At 40.4% G+C, this 19,282-nt stretch overlaps 2 protein-coding genes across 3 annotated transcripts in view; one reads left to right on the forward strand and one right to left on the reverse strand.

The window, feature by feature from the left end:
* CTNNA3 (catenin alpha 3) overlaps positions 1-19,282 on the forward strand; it is a 958,387-nt gene that overhangs the window by 290,997 nt on the left and 648,108 nt on the right. The window lies entirely within an intron of this gene.
* The window catches only part of LRRTM3 (leucine rich repeat transmembrane neuronal 3), a 139,997-nt gene continuing 121,200 nt past the window's right edge, over positions 486-19,282 (reverse strand). Inside the window, exon 3 of the mRNA XM_039481068.1 lies at positions 486-1,261. Within this exon, the coding sequence (XP_039337002.1) occupies positions 1,052-1,261 (210 nt within the window). The 3' untranslated portion in view covers positions 486-1,051. The remainder of the gene's footprint in view (positions 1,262-19,282) is intronic.

Genomic DNA, 19,282 nt, shown 5'->3' on the forward strand with positions numbered 1-19,282 from the left:
TGAATCCTAATATGTAGAATGAAATTTTAAAATAAAGATCATATGCATCTGAGGTGGTGGATGATTACTTTCAGAGCAAATCTTGTAAAGAGACAGCTGACTGTTATGGCTACCCACCCATTTTATCCTGCAGTATGATGAAACTTAACAAAACTGTATCCTTGTCGGTTAACCGCTGCATCTTGTAAGTGTATGAAACCTCATTGCTGTGGTTACTGCTTTTGTCTCCAGTGTTGTTTTATCCATGGTTCATTTTTTCTTTAATACAGTACTATACAAAGGAATAAAATAATGAGTCATTCAGAAATGTGTTGTTAAAATATCCCTCTTTATCATTACATTTCACTGCTTTAGAATTAACTTTCACAGGCTGTTAATTCAAGGCAACAGTTAAGTCTGAGAAGAACTTTTAAAAATTCTGTAATTTTTTTCATTTATAAGAAAAACTTGTCTATGTAATTGAAGAACTTCTTACAAGTTTGAACAATTAAACCCTTCTTTTAGTTAATGTATTATTTCTGGTACAAGTAGATAAAATTCTACATGGTAAGCATGGTAAAAATTATGCATGTTCTGCACAGCACAGAATTTTAGAGTAAAGTTTTCTGGGCACAAAAGCAATAACAAAACTGTCCCTACAAAACTGAGTAACTGAATAACATAAGAAATAATTTTTGTTAATTTAAAACTTTAGAAACTGAAATTTGTAAAGTGAGATGTAATTCAGTTCTGGTACTGTACATACCATCTGTTCTCAGTAATTGAAACTTTACAATATGAAAAATACATTAGATCTGTACAGTTTTTACAGGTAGGTAGGATGAATTTTGAAAAAAGATTTGCTTCAAGGGTCATACTCTGCTGTATGTCAAAAATACTGCACAACTTAGCTAATTACAAATTGTAGACTTGAAACAATTCATGTCTTCAGTGTAACTCTTAGTTCTCTTTTAATTGAACAGGGGTTTCGGAAACCATTTCAGAATATCTTCCTCTTTTGTCCTTCAAGTTACATAGGTTGGTTGCAGTCCTCTGTTACAAATGAAATCAGTTAAGCTAGCTGCTGACTGTGTTCACTGATTCTTGCGGCTGTTGTTATTGTGCTGAGATCCAGATCAGTCTCTAGGTGTGTTTCCATTGTTTCTTCCTGTGCATTAGATTCATAGGGCTTATGAGCAAGGAGTTCATGATGTACACCACAGTAACTTATTGTGGGTTGGTCATAGGCGAGAAATGTTGACACATTCATAGATAAAGGTATCTGGGGAAAAATGGATATGAAAAATAGTTAGCATAAGACATAATTAACTTTTGTGATGTGAATTTGATGGTGATGAAAGTGAACATCTAAAAACATTGGCTAGAGCCAAGAATAGTGCTTCCTGTGAGAACTTCCCCTCACACCTTTGCCAATGTTTTTCAAATCTTACTGGCATAATTTTTGATGCCTAGTGCTGGGCCTCGGGATTTGTTTGTGAAAGTTTGTGTGTGGCAGAGGAGCCACAGAAGTGCCTTAAAAATGCAAAGCAAGGCAAATAACCTTTCATAATATATTTAGGAAATGCAAAATATAAACCACAAAAAATGTATAGGGGATGGGGAAGATACATTACCGAATTGGTAAGACAGAATATTTTAAGTGGGATTTACCTAGCTTATTTACCTGCAAATAAGTGACTAGTGGACATTTCCAGACTTGTATCAGATTTTGTGTCAACTTTACAATGTGGATAAATATCTATTACAGGTTACCACTTTATTACTATTTATGACCTAAGGATAGATTTGAACAGCAGATTTCCATAGGTGAAAGGCCTATTTGAAGAAATAGCTATATTTCCTTATTTTTACTCCTACAGTTGGAGCCCCCCCCCACTTTATTTCATATAAATTAGGATGTCATTTAAATTTTTCTTTTTGACTATTTTCATGAGGATTTCAAAGAATGTCATATATAGTTATCACAAATATATTTCAGACCAGATATGAAGAAAATATAGATCTTAATTATAAACATTTCTACTAGCAATTCTCTCTCTCTAATAATATAAATCTGAAGGATGAAAAATACAAAAAATGATTATAGAAAAATGGTTGATATGAGTAATGCCTGTATAGTATTTTTTTTAAAAAAAATTTAGTCAGCTATCAACTTGCGTTTTATGTATGCCACAGAGAACAGCTTGTAGATTTGTCACTTTTATTGTTCTGTTTCTGCTCTGAAATAAACCTGTTTTGAAGCTTGACTGGAACTTTATAGAACTAAATATAAAAACAATTCCAACACAGAGACTTATATTTAATGATGGTTGCTATTGACCGAGTGTGATATTTTTTATTTTTTTTAATTCTAAAAGCATTCCAAATATTAAATGGTTGAAATAATAAAAAGCATGAATGTTTCCCCCTTGCAGTAACAACTTGATGTACTGAGGATGCTGTATTTTAGAATAATTTGAACAAGAGGACAGGGTTCAGAAAACGTTAATGTGTCAGAGCAGTAAAATTTACCACTTAAAAATGATTTTTTTACCAAATTCAAAGAATCAAAATAAAAAGTCTCTTTTTCAGCATAGTTTTAAATCTTATGCAACTCATTTATTATGGCCTGTGGTACATGCTTTTTGTCTATCACTCAAAAGCTTTGGTTGAACTCATTTTTTTTAAAGTGGGGCTAAAATAAAATCCTGCAGGCATTAAACTTTTTGTAAGTGGGAGCATGAGTAAAAATTTGGTGCTGACTGCAGAATGCAAGCCCCAGTTCAGTAAAGTATTTAAGAATATACTTAAGTCCCATTGATTTTAGGATTTAATTCAGCTTCTAGTCTTTTTATTAACTTCCACTTTGGGAATAGTGAATTGGGAATGGTCCGTAAATGATTCCTCAACATTTATATGACATTAGGAAAACATGTAAAATTAGACTAATTTATCAATTTACAGTATTTATTCTCCAGTCAGATGTAATTCTTAATATTGGAGAGAGTGATTCCCCCTCCTCGTTTTTTTATACTCTGTTACTATCCTGTGCTTTTAAGGTTCCTTATATAGTCAAAACTTAATTAATTCAAGCAATTTTGCATATGCTTTGTTCCCTAAAGGACAGGCAACAAAGTACAAAACATAAATATGGAATTGAATCCTAATAGAAATGTCTTCATGCTCTCTTAGATTTTAGTGAAAAATATATCCTTCCTGTGTCTTTTTGGTTTTCATTACTAGTGCAGTGCTGTGATGCTAATTATCCTATATACCTGTGGATGCTTTCACTATCATATATATTTCTAATCCTTTTTTTTGGAACATTGTTAAGCTCTTGGCTTAATTGACCCCCTTCCTGTGCTTTAAGGAATGATCAGACTTCTCTGGTTCAGTTAGGTGGAACTAAGGGAATTACCTCTATTGCATCTTTGCTTCCTCCTACCATGAGACTATAAGTGTGTACATGTACCATTTAGCCATAAGGCAAATAGCAGTACTTTTTTGCATTGTGCAGGGGCTAGCCCTCACTACCTGATTAATTTGCTATTGGTGTTCTAGTCTAGGTTCATACTTAATGTAGGCTTTGTACTCTGTGGTTATGTACTAAGTTTTAGCTTTTAGTTCTTTGAATGATGGTCCCTATGTGTATATCACTGTGGGGGTGCACATGCACCTAAGACCAGAAAATTTTATATGCAGTTTTGGTGCTGCCTCATGCTCTGAACTGAGGGCATAAGGGAAGGCACAGACCACCTTTCTAAGACCTTTCTACCACACGTGGTCTGAGACAACCCCTCAGTGTCCACAGCTTCACTAGCATTCCTTAGTTGCCTTCTTGAGTACTATCACCTCTGCTGGAAGAGTAGGTGAGCCCAGGGCCATCACGGCCTTTCATAAGGATAAGGTTTCTTTGATGTTACACCCCAAGTTCATTCAGAAGGTTCCCTCCCAGTTCCACATAGCTCATGTCAAACACCTGCCTGTTTTCTAGCCTAACCTCACACTACCATTCTCTGCATGTCTGTCGAATCTTAGCTTTCTACCTGCAAAGGACATGACCCTTCAGTCTCCAAGACTTTGTTTCCATCACTGAATGGATGAAGGGGAAGCAATCTCCTCACAAAGACTTTCTAAATGGATTTAAGATTGGGTCCTCCTTTGCTATAAACTCATGAAGGCTCTTCACCTCGAAGTGTGAGGGGCCACTCGGCCAGATTTCTCTTCAGGGTGTTCCCCTCCTATGGAGCAGCACTGTGGGCTCTGTGCATAACTTTACTAGACTTTACACTGGGATACAGGTCTCTTCTGTGGACATGGACTTCTACAGCAGTCCTGCAGTCTGTGGTGTAGCATCGTTCCTCACACACTCCACCTGGATGAGTACTGTTTGGGAGTCACCTGCAGTGGACCATTACTCAAAGAAAAATGAAAGGTTAATTCCCTTCAGTAAATGGAATTCTTTGAGATGTGTGGTTGCATAACTCAACCTCCTTTTGCTTTGCTTCAGATCTTTTCCTAAGGTGATTTGTGCAGGAGAAGGAACTAGAGAGGCAGTTGGTCTGTGCCTCTCCTTATGCTCTCAGTTTGGCGCCAAAGAGGCACAGGATGCAAGCATGGGCCAACAGGTGCTGCTAGTAAAAAAAAAATCCAGTCTTAGGTGCATGGAGTGCAAGTGCACCAGCGCAGTGGAATGCAAGTAGGGAATCACACATCTTGAAGAACTCCAGTTACTGTAAGATAAGTAACCTTTCTTCACTTGTTTATTAAATTTAATCCGATGGACTTTCTCTACTCCACTAACAATTTATTAAGCTGTCTCCCTGAACTGCTGAATTGCAACTCAGTCCTAACACCCCTATCTTTTCTCTGTGTCTTGCAGTATCAAGGGTGACTCAGCTTAAGAATAGGTGCTCACTAATTAAATTTGTGTCTATATCTAACCTAGATTTCTCCCTCCCCAGTCCCTATAGGAGAGGGGGGGAGGGGAACAAAACAACGCTGGGCTGGAGAGTTTGGAGGGAGCAACAACAACACAACACTCCTGGTAGGAATGATGGAGGGAAGAATGACTTGCACTATGCAAGCTATTATTGCTGGATGATTAGATGATGAAAAATTTTACTCAAAATTAAAAATTAAATGGATCCAGGACAATGTAATTTTGTGCAATGCAACAACATAATTCAAATTGACCCTCTCTCCTGAGACTAAGTGTTTGATTGAATTACATCTCACTTTTCCAAAAGAGTGATCTCTCCACATCAAGGATTACTTGACTGTCAAGATTACAATATGTGGGAGTTCAAAGCATGGGGACTTTACACCCACATGAAAAGAAATCTTAAAAAAAAATTATATGTGTATAAGCTTTACAATGACAACATTCCTTTTAAGTTTCATTTTATTTGTGAAGCTTGGGGCACCCAAAGGACAATCAAGTGAAGTTACCATGTGAGAACTGGAGTAAATATGTAATGAATCCACAATGTAAACTCCCACATATTGTAATCTTGACAGTCAAGTAATCCTTGATGTGGAGAGATCACTCTTTTGGAAAAGTGAGATGTAATTCAATCAAACACTTAGTCTGTCAGGAGAGGGTCAACATTTGTTGAATTATGTTGCATTGCAGGAAATTACATTGTCCTGGATCCATTTAATTAGGCCACATTTTGAGTAACTTAATTCATCTAGGAATCATCCAGCAATAACTTGCATAGTGCAAGTCATGATTCCTTCCTCCATCATTTCCACCTAGTAGAGGATTGTTGTTGCTCCACTCCCCCAACAGCTGGTCTCCAGCCCGTTGTTTTGATCCCACTGTCCTCCCTCATATAAGGACTGGGGAAAGGGAGTTGTATCTTTGTGACTCCTAATGACTGGAACAGCAATCCCATTCCCCAGCTTCTCTAGGGGATACATTCCCTTAAACTAAAAGTGGAAATAAACTTATAAGGGAACCGAAAGCTCTATGGAATGAATACCTGCATTGGATACCAGTCATAAGGAGGCACCACCAAATACTTTGGCTGCCTCCTCCCAGCCTAGTTCCCAGATAATTAACAATTCCCTCAACATCAGCCAAAAATATATCTGCTTCCTGGTCAGAGAGGTGTACCCCCAACATCCCTCAATAACTGAGGTACTAAATATAGTTTTGGTGGGGTAATTACAGATCCTCCCATTCCCAATGATTCAGTCATATGGCCTTATCAACTTGTGGTGGCCTGCTGGCTCCCACCGTTCCCTTTGAAGCAGCATTTCAGACTAGTTTACAGCCATATCTGGGAAAAGATCCTGGATCTACCTTAAATCCTTTTGTTCCCTAATGATTAAGTCATGCCCCTTACAGAATTCACCTTGTCATGAAGGCTCAGATGTGAACATCCAGGGAAAATGACTGCCTATCTCTGGGCTCAATATTCACAAATCCAAACATCAGCTCTCATGTTCTGTTCCCTGTAGTATTCCCTTCCATTCATGCCAGTGCAGAGCTATCTCATACTGATGCCCAGCCGTGAGTTTCCAAGAGGAATTGGCCACCTGCTTGTGGGCCAAATGCACAATATTATGCCCGCACATCCAGTCACCATATCTTTTGTACCTGTTTGCTTGATCCCAAAGAAAGGGATAAACAGGAAGAGTTTAACACATAACCCACTAAATTATCCTCCCCAACAGGGGTCACCATACCCTTGTATTTGGAATCTATCACTGATAGACAAAATCTGTTGGGCTCCTATTTCAGACAAAGTTGTGGATGTAACCAATCCAGTTCTGAATAAATGGGATTCTATTTCACCAGAGGAACCTCAACAATACATTTGACATTGCCGTGAACTGAAATATCCTTTTCTGAGGTAACTCCCTTCCCCATGAAAAAAGAGTGGCCTGGCACCAGTAGCCTTGACACTAGCCCAATCTGTACTGCTTGACTGGGCATCTCAGATTTCCCACATTTGCTTCCTTTCACTTTATTTTTTGACAATCTGAGAGTCAGGAGGTCAAATCTCTGCCCCACATATCAGATCCCTAAATTTCAACACCCTATTTGAATCCTTCCTTCCTTAAACTCCGTATTAGCCCCTTCAATAGCCATGACATCACAGATTATACTGTCAGATTCGGAAAGGGTTTATCCCCTGCCCTCAACTGGAGTTCAGTAAATTCTTCCACACCCCAAATATATACCTGAATGACCAAGGTGTCTAGTTGCTTTGCACTAAGACAAAATTGGTCAAGAACCAAGGTTCTATAGCTCTAGAGGTACCTGAATGGGCTCCTCTCTGGAGAAATGCATGTTTTATCCACTAGAAATGGAAAATATCACAGCAGATTTGTTTATTGCTACATTATTTAATACATTTGTTTTGCATATTTTAAACAATAGATTGTTGATTTACCTCACAGTTTGTGATATAATCTGGTCAATAAGTACATATTAACTAAAATATTCTCTAAGGCTCTGATCCAGATCCATGTGGATGGAGCCCCTCTGTATGGGCAGAGATGCACCCCTCCACCCCACAGATCCAGTTGCAGGATTAAGGTCTAGAATTTAGCACAAGGACTTTTTTGTTTTGATTTATTATTTTACAGTTCTTTTTATAACTATAAATGTGATTAATATATCCCACTCTGAAGGAAGAAATTTACTGAAATTCAGATCATCCCAGAATATTTAATTACTGTGTTTGACCTTTTAAATGAATTGCATTTTATTTTAGAAAAATCTTAATTTTTCTCTTGATGACACATTAAGATTAGAAAACATTTTCATTTTATAAATTTTCAAGCATGTGTTTAAACTTAATCAAGAATTTAATTATTTCCATGTGTTATATGACAGAAGTGAGTTATTCCTTCTGTCATGTAAAATATCAGGTAGGCACTAAGTGAATGATCTTAGAAGTGGACCATAATTGTTCAACCATTCCTAATAATACTTTTCAGTATTAAGTAGCATAATGATTAGATTTAGAAAAAAAGTTGTAACTACTTAATGGTTAATAGGAAGCTGAACATTCCACATACTGATTTTTTGGAACAAACATATTGGGATTGGGATTAGCAATCAACATTAACAGAAAAACAAGAATGTAAATCATATATGCCTTGTTTGTTTTGTATTTATGAAAGATTAATTAGTTAAAAAGATTATCTTTGATTTATGATTTAAGATCAGGCATACACATGGGGAAAGTTACAGAAAGCAGTTGATATTGACAGAGATACCGAATGGTAAAGTTGGTTGCATACTATAGTCCAAGGATAGGCAACCTATGGCACGTGTGCCAAAGGCGGCACACGAGCTGATTTTCAGTGGCACTCACACTGCCCAGGTCCTGGCCACCGGTCCAGGGGCTCTGCATTTTAATTTAATTTTAAATGAAGCTTCTTAAACATTTTAAAAACCTTATTTACTTTACATACAACAATAGTTTAGTTATATATTATAGAAAGAGACCTTCTAAAATGTTAAAATGTATTACCGGCACACGAAGCCTTAAATTAGAGTGAATAAATGAAGACTCAGCACACCACTTCTGAAAGGTTGCCAACCCATGCTATAGTCCATCACTGAGAAAGTGTAGGTGAAAGGTGTCTAACACCTTGATCGTCATATATGGTGTTCATGCAGGTGTTTTAAGGTTTTCCTGCAGTGCCACATAACACTTTAGTGCAATGTTCATATATGTTGGAAATACATCCATCCATCCATCCATTGCTTCTTTTCTGCATGTGTATGAAATGTGTATAGCATAAACACACCCAAATATTTAGGATACTGTTCCTTCTAGAAGATGAGTATATTCAGGAAAAAATGTGATCACACTCTACCAGCTTGAAGGCTAACAGTAAAGCCCATTACAAAGTTATATTTTTGTAGGTGTATCTTTTTTATTTTCTCAATGATTAATTTGAAATACTTATTAAGGATGAAGGCACCATAGTATATAGTATGTGGTTGGTTATTCATATGTGTTTACTCATAAAAATGCATGAATCACCTCTACTTTCAAACAGCCATCTCCACCTTTTTATTCTTGGTGGAACATTGTATAAAGCTTTTAGTGTTTTTCTTAAAATAATAGAACTGAATTTTCCTTGAGAGGCACTGGGGAATTTTGAAGCAAATGCAACAAGCAAAGAGTAGCATTTTATAGCCTCTCCATCAAAATTTAGTGTTTGCTCTCAAATTAAAATATTGAGCATTCTCTTTCACAATTCAAAATCTATTTCCTACAATATTTTCATAGCATCTGGTTTGCAATATCTAAGGGCAACTTCCATCTTTTCATGTGCTGTGTATTTATACCTGCCTACTGTATTTTCTACTCCATGCATCTGATGAAGTGGGGTTTAACCCATGAAAGCTTATGCCCAAATAAATGTTTTAATCTCTAAGGTGCCACAAGGACTCCTCTTGTTTTTGCTGATACAGACTAACACGGCTACCACTCTGAAACCTGTAATTTTCAAGTGTCAGTTTCACTTGAACAGTAAACCACCTATTTCTTTTTTTAATCATAAATACTCAAAGGATGGATTATGCCCCACTTTATGTGCCACTGCAGGGTGAAGGAGGGACAAATGACTCCCCAACACCTCTTTATGTAGCTTGGTTAAGGACCACTACAATCACATTCCTCAGAGCAATGCAATAGGGAGTAGGCAAAGTAATGGTTCCCACCACAGTCTGCTGACCAGCTGTGTGTTCATGGGAGAAGTATGTTTCACCTCTTTAATAAGTGTAATTTCTCTCCCATCTCAAACAGGGAGCCTGAGAGGTACTGTGCTTACTTTTAAAATACTGTGACCAAAATGCTAATGCTGATCAACATTCATCTTCCTCACCAAGTGATTCACTTGGCAAATTGCAGCACTTAGGTCAAGATAACTAGAGCTGTTAATGGGTCCTAGAAGTGGTGAAAATAGCATGGATTTATCAGGCCATTTACAATCCTTAACCAAAGCTCTAAATATCAAATCCTAACCACATCCTCCAGAGCCTGTGGACAGTCCCTTAGCACAGCAGAAGAGCTGTGGTTCTGCTGCAAACAGGTAAGGTGCTAGGTGCGAGGAATATCCATGTGCCATGGATTATAGCTCCACAGGGGCTCCAGGTGCAGCATTAAGTAGGGTCAGGGCTGGAGGATCTGCTACTTTGTGGAGGGCAGCAGGGGCATAAGGGCTGAGGAAGCCAAATCTCTTTGATGAAGCTGTGGATTGGCTTACTAACAGTCCATGGTTTAAGGGAGAGAATCCCCTCCTCACTGTCTACCCCTACAGAATCTCTGATTGACTTACTCAGGGCTTGTCTACATAAACAAATAGCCACCAAGAATAATTATTCCACATTAGCTCGTGATGTGGACACTCTTATTCTGCACTAAGGGTATGTCTACATAGCAAAAGCTGTACATGGGCTTGAGCTTGAATCCAGCTAGCACAGGTAACAATAGCAGTGAAGACAACACAGTACAGGCTTCGGAGTGGGCTAGCAAGCTGAGTAGGTACCCAGGGTCCATGCTGGGCTTGTACTATCCACGCTGAAGCCTGTGTTGTGCTGTTTTCACAGCCCATGCACAGCATTTGCTGTGTAGACATCCTTTGAGTGCCTTTGTGCGGTATAGATTTAAGCCACTTTGGAAATGGATTGTTAACTTACCAAAAAAACACCCCCAAAAACACAACCCTCAAAAAAACTACACAACACAACCCACTCAGTGCAAAATAAGTGTCCACAGGGGAGTGTGAAAGATCTATTGTGCTTTAAATTCACGCACCCTAGCCTATTTTGCAATAGTGTCCCTGTGTAGGCAAGCCCTGAGACATACTGGGGGAAAGATTTGCCCCTAAATTAGCTTCATGTGAACAGAGGCCCAATGGAGTTAATCAATTTATACCATATGACCCAGAATCTCCCACAGTTTCAAGTAAATGTCAGGGTACTGAATGGAGAAGACAAGTTGAAAAATAAGTGCTGGGGGGCCACCTATCTTAACATTAAGAAGGCGTGCATGAATTTGTTGAAAATCCCTGTAAGGGATGATGCAGAAAAAAGGGATACAGGGATGATGCAGAAAAAAAGCAGACCTCTCAGCCCCACTGCCTCCAGCTGCAGCATGCTCCCTCCTAACTTTCACAGCCCACTCAACAAGGAACATTCATGGAAACATTCTTTGGGGCCAGGAGGAGGGAGAACTATGTGGCTGTGCTGACACTCCCTTGTTCTCTGCCCTTTGGGCCTATTTAGTCAGATTTCTATTGCCTTTTTCTCACAGAAGCAGAAGGTAGCATATGGCCCTCAATCCCTTATGCCTAGCCACACTCCTACCTCCATTTGGAACACAGACAAAATATTATACAATCTGGCTTCCAATGCAAGATGCACTATTACCCATATTTCAGTTGGAATTGTTAATGCAGAGAAATTTAACACCACATCTGTCAAGACAGATGAGAATGATGCAGGATAATGCAGTTTATGTAATTAAAATCTGTGCCTATATGTTGGAAATAATACTTGAGGCTTGGTGTACATTTTTGAACAGTTTTGTTGTAGTTTGGCAAGTGGTACCCTAAACCTGAATACAGGGCTGCCCAGAGGATTCAGGGGGCCTGGGGCAAAACAATTTGAGGGGCCCCTTCCATAAAAAAAATTGCAATACTATACAATACTATATTCTCGTGGGTGACTCTGCGGGGCCTGGGGCAAATTGCCCCACTTGCTCTCCCCCCCCCCCACACGGGTGGCCCTGGGAAAAATAAGCCTTCCACATCTTGGCACAAACCCAGTTTTGAGAAAACTTCTTTACAAGGTATCACTGGTTCTCAGCATCAGCTAGTGCTAAAAGGCACTACAGCTGATTAAAAGGGTTGGACAAATATTTTCCATTAAAACTGTTTCTGGATCGAAAACTAGGGGTTTTTAAGAAGCAGAAAAAAATCACGGACAATGTCTGCTTTCCTTTAAAATTTGTTGTGTTTTTTTTAACTGAAAAGCTGAAATTAGTTTGCCAAAACCTGAATATGGTTTGTGGTTTCAGAAGTGTGTGGCCAAATATTTGCTGCTTGCTGTGTTTGATTGCTTAAAGAAACAATAAAAGAATTCTGCTTAAAAAAAATCCAAAACTTTTGAACCACCTCAGCTTGTGACCAAACGCCTGAGCTCATCCAGTCAGAGATTTTTCCAGGTTTCTGATACTCTGCTGGCTTCCTTGACTCATATCTGTCTCCATAACTTTGGATTCATTTAGCTTAGAACATAAGAACAGCCAGACTGGGTCAAACCAAAGGTCCATCCAGCCCAGTATCCTGTCTACTGACAATGGCCAATGCCAAGTGCCCCAGAGGGAGTGAACCTAACAGGTAATGATCAAGTGATTTCTCTCCTGCCATCCATCTCCACCCTCTGACAAACAGAGGCTAGGGACACCATTCCTTACCCATCCTGGCTAATAGTCATTAATGGACTTAACCTCCATAAATGTAACTGTTTCCTAGAGACTGGCTCCATGGGGTCCCTCACAAACTAGAGACAGTTACTGTGGGTTTGTCTTTAGTATAGCTTATGTACATACTCCACGAACTGAGCATTTGAGCTTGTCCAGAATCTGGGATGAGCCTATGTTGTAAAAACTGAAATGCTCAAAATAGCACATGCATGTGAATGGACACATGGTGCTAAAATTAAATTAACCCAGAGGTTCTCAAACTGGGGGTCGGGATCCCTCAGGGGATCACGAGGTTATTACTGGGGGTCTGAGCTGTCAGCCTCCACCTCAAATCCCGCTTTGCCTCCAGCATTTATAATAGTGTTAAATATATAAAAAAGTGTTTTCAATTTTTAAGGGGGGGTGGGTGGAGTCACACTCAGAGGTTTGCTATGTGAAAGGGGTCACCAGTACAAACGTTTGAGAACCACTGAATTAACCCCTCTGAAGCCTCAGTGAATGCAGGAGAGGGGGCGTCTCCCTTGGTAGGGTTGGGAAAGAGGTAGGTGGTGTAGGATATTGCTCTTCTCATGTGATCCCTCCCCCAGTGTCTAATTTTAAATGAAGCTACCCTCCCCTGACATGAATCTCCCTATGGCACTGAAATTAAATATAGACTATAATTTGGCATTTGAGAAGTGAAAGGGATGGTTGCCCTAATGGAAAAGCTAACAGCTTGGCTCTTCTGCAAGCCTCAAACTACTGAATGAGCTTTAGGATCGGGAAGGCTGTGCCTCCCAGACAGCCTGGCCTTGCCCCCTATCCGACCCCCACCCACTTCCTGCCCCCCGACTGCCCACCCCCCTCAGAATCCCCAACCCATCCTGCTCCTTGTCCCCTCACCATCCTCCAGAGACCCCCCCAATCACCACATCGGGACCCCCCCAGTCCCAGTCCCCTGACTGCCCTGACCCCTATCCACCCCCCACCCCTGCTGAGTCCTGACAGACCCCCTGAATGCCCACAATCCAACCCCCCCTGTTCCCTGTCCCCTGACCGCCGCCCCAACCTCAGCTCCCTCCCTGTCCCCTGACTGTCCCCGGGACTCTCTGCCCCTTATCCAACCTCCCCAGCCCTGGCCCCTTACCGACGGCTCCCCCCTCACCCGGAGCCTCAGCGCGCCGCATCCAGGACCGTCCCTGAACAGCTGCAGAGTGGCTCCGGCAGGGCGCTTGAGCTCCTCCACACTCAGAGCCATGTGGTAAGGGGGCGGGGCTGCGAGCTCCAGCGGGGCCTGAGCTCCCTCTGCTCGGCGTGGAGCTCGCAGCCCTGCCCCCTTACCACACGGCTCTGAGCGGGGAGGAGCTCAGGAGCCCTGCCGAGGCACGGTGCAGCTATTCAGGGATGCTCCTGGATGCGCTGAGGCTCCGGGAGAGGGGCAGAGGCGGGGTTTGGCTGGGGCCGGGGAGGGAGTCTTGGCCGTTCTCTTGGTGGCCCATGCGGAGCCCAGGGCAAATTGCCCCACTTGCCCCCCGCCCCTCCGGCTAGCCCTGCCTGAATAAAGCTGTCTTTCTCACCCACAGCTGTGAATCTGAATATCTGGCCTGGTGCATATTCTGTACTGTTGTTTTATGAATTTGTCTGATGTATTTAATCAGATTTTATTCAATTTTCAATTTTATTTTATTGGTACTTGCAACGTTAGAATGAAAGTGAACATAAAAGGGGGAGAAGAAACATTTTAATTTTCTTTGCCATGTAATAAGAGGGCATGCTGTTTACAATAATGATCTCACCATCCTTTCCCCTTTCCTGATTTATGTCTTCTGAGTGGGGCTCTGGTGGCTTTTATCCCCCTCTTGGAGGTCTTTGTGGGTGGATATCAGGTCCAGTAGCACTGCTCCCCCCTTCCCTATTTAATGAAAATCTCAGGGTAAGGAGATTTCCAGATCTCTCCATCTCATACCACAACTCATTTGTACCAGGTCAGGAGAGACCATCGCTACTGCTGCTAACTTTGCTTTGTTTAGTAACCTTGTGCTTTTGCAGTTTACAGTCCTGGCCCACAGATGTCAGCTCACACTGCATGGTAATTAGACACAAGAAATATCTGTCATGCTAGCTTTACATATTTTCTTTCCCATTATTGTTGCTTGTTCTGATTCTGGTATATCTCTAAATGTTCTGTTCTCTAAACAACCGGTTCCTTCTACATTATTCATTCAAATAATAAGAAATACTGTAGCCTTTGTGATGATCTATTTCATCTCTTGACAGCAATACTGGAGTAAAATCCACTGGATTGTTTCATTACTAGTGAAGTGTGAACTTCAAACTCTTTGGAGTTTAGATTCAGGTCAAGTAAGCATCCAAAAGGCAGAGGCTTATCTTAAATATACAGTTCTGAAGTCTTAACATTCCAATTACAATTCAGGGGAGCTCCTGTCCTGCAGCTTGCATTTCATTGAATAACACTGAATTCCTGTAAAACAAAACAAAAATATTCTCTTTTCCTGTAAGGAATTTTAAGACCCAGCACTGATTTGAGCTAGAGAATCAGTACATTTTGTATTTCCGAGATTAATATGCAAAACAGACATTCTTTTGAAAATTCAAAACTACTTTGTTCAGTCCTGATCAGAAATATTGTCCAAAGAGGTGTCATTGCAATATTTCTGCACTCAGAGTTTCGATTTCAATGGAGCCTGAAAATACAAAGTTGCCTAAAAATTAAAAACAAAATTACTCATCTGGTCCCTTAATATACCTTAGATCACTCATGAGGAATTATGACCAGAAATCTTTTCTGCTGCTCCTGGCCTATGGGACTATGGGAGCCCATATGCATCTGCAACATGACTAGTTTTCACCGCTATTCACATGGCTTCACAGCTGTTCACCTCACTTTACATTTGCTTAGTTAGTGCTAAAACATAAATTACCTGGTTCTTTCAGCCTACCTACAGAGGAGAGAGAAAAGTAAGAGTGACTTAAAGGCAGAAGAGCAGAACAGGAACAGAGTCTCTTCAGAGAAGAGAGAGAAAGAGCATACAAGGGACATATACAGGCCCCATGGGCATGGGACAGAACTATGTTGTTGTCTCTCTCTTGTGAGTGAATATATATTGTGGAGCGGGCTGAATACAAAGTGTATGAGAATAGACTAGGGTGACTGAGTGTGTGTATGCGTGCATATGTGTACATGTATTCGGGGAATGAGTATGTTGAAGAAATTATGGGAGGAGTAGAAAGTAAGAACATGGGGTTTGGGAGAAAATGTAATATGCGGAAACAAAGATGACAGGGAAAAAGGTGGAGAGAAGACATTGGAAGTCATAGATGAAAAGGTATGTCAAGATATAGTTTATGCCATATATTTAACATATTTTAAAAAGATGCTAGAGAGGTTTTTTTAAAAAAATCGTTTTATTTTTTCATCTCCTGTCTGTAAAACCAGTCTGTTTTGGTTATCATGACTAAATTGGAACAGGCTTTGGAGGAATAAATACCTACATACCAAACTGATGGGTTTATTAAACAGGTAAAGATTAGATTAGAAAAGAACTATAATGGATCCATTTTAGAAACCTCTACAAACTATCTACATTAATTTTTTTCCATAACATCCTGACTTCAGTCTGTCACCTACCATGTGAAAGACAAATTTTGACTTCCAATAGGAAACCTCTCAAATCCTATCATTCATCGCTCATTTTTTATCTCCAAGAAACTTCACTCACCTTTCTCCCTTTCTCCCTTCACCACCAAAAGCCCTGCCCCTCACAGCAAAGCAACGATCTCGCCAACCACAGTCACCCTCATGTGGTTTCTCAATTCTTTGTTTCCTCTCCAATCCCACTGTTCAATCCCATGTCTCCCACCACCTCTCACATTCCCAGATTTTAGAGCACTGCAAATCCACAAATATCTACTTTATACCCACAGATATCTGCATCTGCAGATCGTGGATGGATGCAGATCAAAATTTTATATCTAAAGCCCTGAAAATCCACGAATATCCACTAGATAGCCACATCTGTGGATGCAGATATCTGTGGACCATTTGTGTGGATCACAGGTGGATACAAATCCAAATTGTATATCTAAAGCTCTGCATTATATCCACAGATATCTGCACCTGTGGATATAGATATTGGCGAATCATTTCTGCAGGTCTTTCCTATTTTTACCACAGACTGACCACTCTTACCCATTTCTGTCACTTGTTACCTGCTTTCTCAGCCCTCCCATTCCCCATTCACCTCCCTGTCTGACTCACTCATTCACTCAGCCCTGGTCTCCACCCTCGTCGACCGTGGTTTTACACCTCTATCCACCCACTTCATGATCTTTGTCTCTCACTCTCACTGTGCCCCCTCCCCCGCTCCATCTTCCTCTGAGGGCCCTGCTGGAAACTGTCTGCCCGCTCACATCTTGTCACACATTGCCCACTCTCTCTGCTCTTTTCCTCCCCACAATCCACCATCACTGGGTCATAAACTCCTGCCCTGTCCTCTCTATACTGTAGTTACTTCTCACCCCATCTTGTGAACCGTCTTTCCCCACCCCCTCCCACTGCACTTTGCCATTCTGGCCAAGCCTTCTTGCTTAGAACTGTCCCCCAGACTGCCCTCTGCCCCCCTAAACCCATCTTGCTGTGAAGTACCTCCTCAGACTGCTCCAGTGCTCAGTCCCCCTACTTCTCATCTGTAAACAATTGTCCCATCAGCCCCCCACACTTACATCTATCACCCATCATTGCCTCTTGCAGAGAACTGGCCTCTTCAGATGCCCCACATGCTCTTTGACCCACCCCATTACTGGCATCTGTCACCCCCAGCTTCCACCTTTACTGCCCTCTGTCAAGCTTAGACCCCACTCTACCCTCACTGGGATTTGTGCCACTCTGCTATTCCCTTTTCACTGTCTTCCAATGGTCCATTCTGAGGGGGAATTAGTGTGTGTGTACACAATGCCGCAGGCAGTAGTTTCAGCAGGAAAGGAATTAGATGCTGTTGGTGAGGTGGTCAGTGTGAGAAGGCTTTGTGAGGGATGGTTTTTAAGGAAGGATTTAGAGGAAGAAAATGGCACACAAGGAGGAGGCTGTTCCAAGTGTCAGAGAAGAGGACACAAAGCCAAATGAGAAGGATATTAATGGACAAGGTAGGAGTGGGATTAGGCAGGAGCGTAACCAGTATCCGAGCTCATGTGTTTTGAGTGTATGTGATATATACCAGCTTCCTGGCCTTCCTGCTATTGATTGCTGTTCAAGTATTTGCATATACTATGTTAAATTATACACACAAAAAAGCCCTAAGATTCAGCACCTTTCTCTAGTCCAACTACAGTAAAAAGGGCAGTTTTTTGAACTACAGACTCTTGGAGCTGTCATAAGGCATACAATATTGGGACTGATCTTCGGTTTTCTAAAGTACTTATCTTAATGAATAAAATGTGTAATAAAACTTGACTCTAGTTCTGACATTCTACAATACAATATTTTAAATTGAAATGATATATTTCTATAATATGTTTATTAAAATTATCTTCAATGAACGTTCTCTCTTCCTTCCACAGTTTTCCTTGCCATACCTCAATGAGCTTGTTTCAAATTCAGACAGTAGAATTCTAATGAAAGGGAGAAACTAACCAGCTGATATTTCTTTCATCGCTATAAGATAAAAAGAAAACATGTTATAAGAGCCTAGTCCAGCAGAAAATGAGACTCCCGTGCTACTGGGCTATAAATATTTAATGAATTCCTGGATTCACCAGCTAGTGGCTACTTTTGTATATTGAGGGAGAGAGTTCCTTTTAACAAATACTCCAGTAAAGATCCAAAAGCATTACCTCTTATTGTTTTATTGTGGTTAATTTGGCCACTGTAGTATGCTGCTTGGTATGAATGCGAAATAACCCTTCTTTTGCAGAACTTTGGATCCAGAATAGATGAACCTATTGGGGGACTTGATCCTGCATGTGGAACTCCTTATAGGATTAGAGCCTTAATTACAGTTATAAAGTTCTGCATATGTGTAGTAATAAGACCAGCCAGTGACAGAAGTGAAAATAAAACTCAGACCCTCCTAGCTCCTATGCCTGTGTTGAACCAAAGTTACTTTTGAACATCTCAGTTTGTGGCTGTGCAGTTTTGTACACTGTAAAGGGGTCAAACTTTCAGAGGATAGGTGGCTCAGCATAAAATCAGGCACTTGTAATGTGTTAATAATTGAGGTACCCAAAAGTCACTGGTCAACTTTGAAAATCTTGGCCTGAGGCTTTTGGAGATCGACCACTATCTCCTGTTATTTTTTAACCATATCGCTATATTTACAACTTTTTAATGTCAAAATTCCAAAAGGTGGAAAAAGTCAAATCAATTGGAAAACAATTTTGCATGATTGTCAGAAATTTTTTTCACAAATTTCACCCAGCTTTAGTTGTACCTTTAAAAAGAAAAGAAAGGCTGTCGTTTATTTTCTGTTTTACAATGAAATATTTCAAACCGGTTCAAGCAGTAACTAATACCTTTTCAAGAAATGACAAGGTAGGGGTGGTAATATATTTTATTGGACCACCTTTTGGTGTTAGAGACAAGCTTTCGAGATGTACAGAAATCTTCCTTAGCTTGGTGTAGCTGGAAAGCTTGTCTCTCTTGCCAACAGAAGTTGGTCCAATAAAAGATATTACTTTGCCCATCTTGTCTCTCTAATATCCTGCAGCTGACATGGCTACAACAACGCTGAATTTTCAAGGATTATAAGTAGCTTCTATCCAATAACAAGAATGATCCTTTAATATATTTTAATTATATTGCTTGCTGTGAAGAAGAATTTGTATTGTTTTCCATGCAGAAGGCA

Source organism: Mauremys reevesii, linkage group 7 (genome assembly GCF_016161935.1).
Source record: "Mauremys reevesii isolate NIE-2019 linkage group 7, ASM1616193v1, whole genome shotgun sequence".
In the NCBI taxonomy this organism is placed as follows: domain Eukaryota; kingdom Metazoa; phylum Chordata; order Testudines; family Geoemydidae; genus Mauremys; species Mauremys reevesii.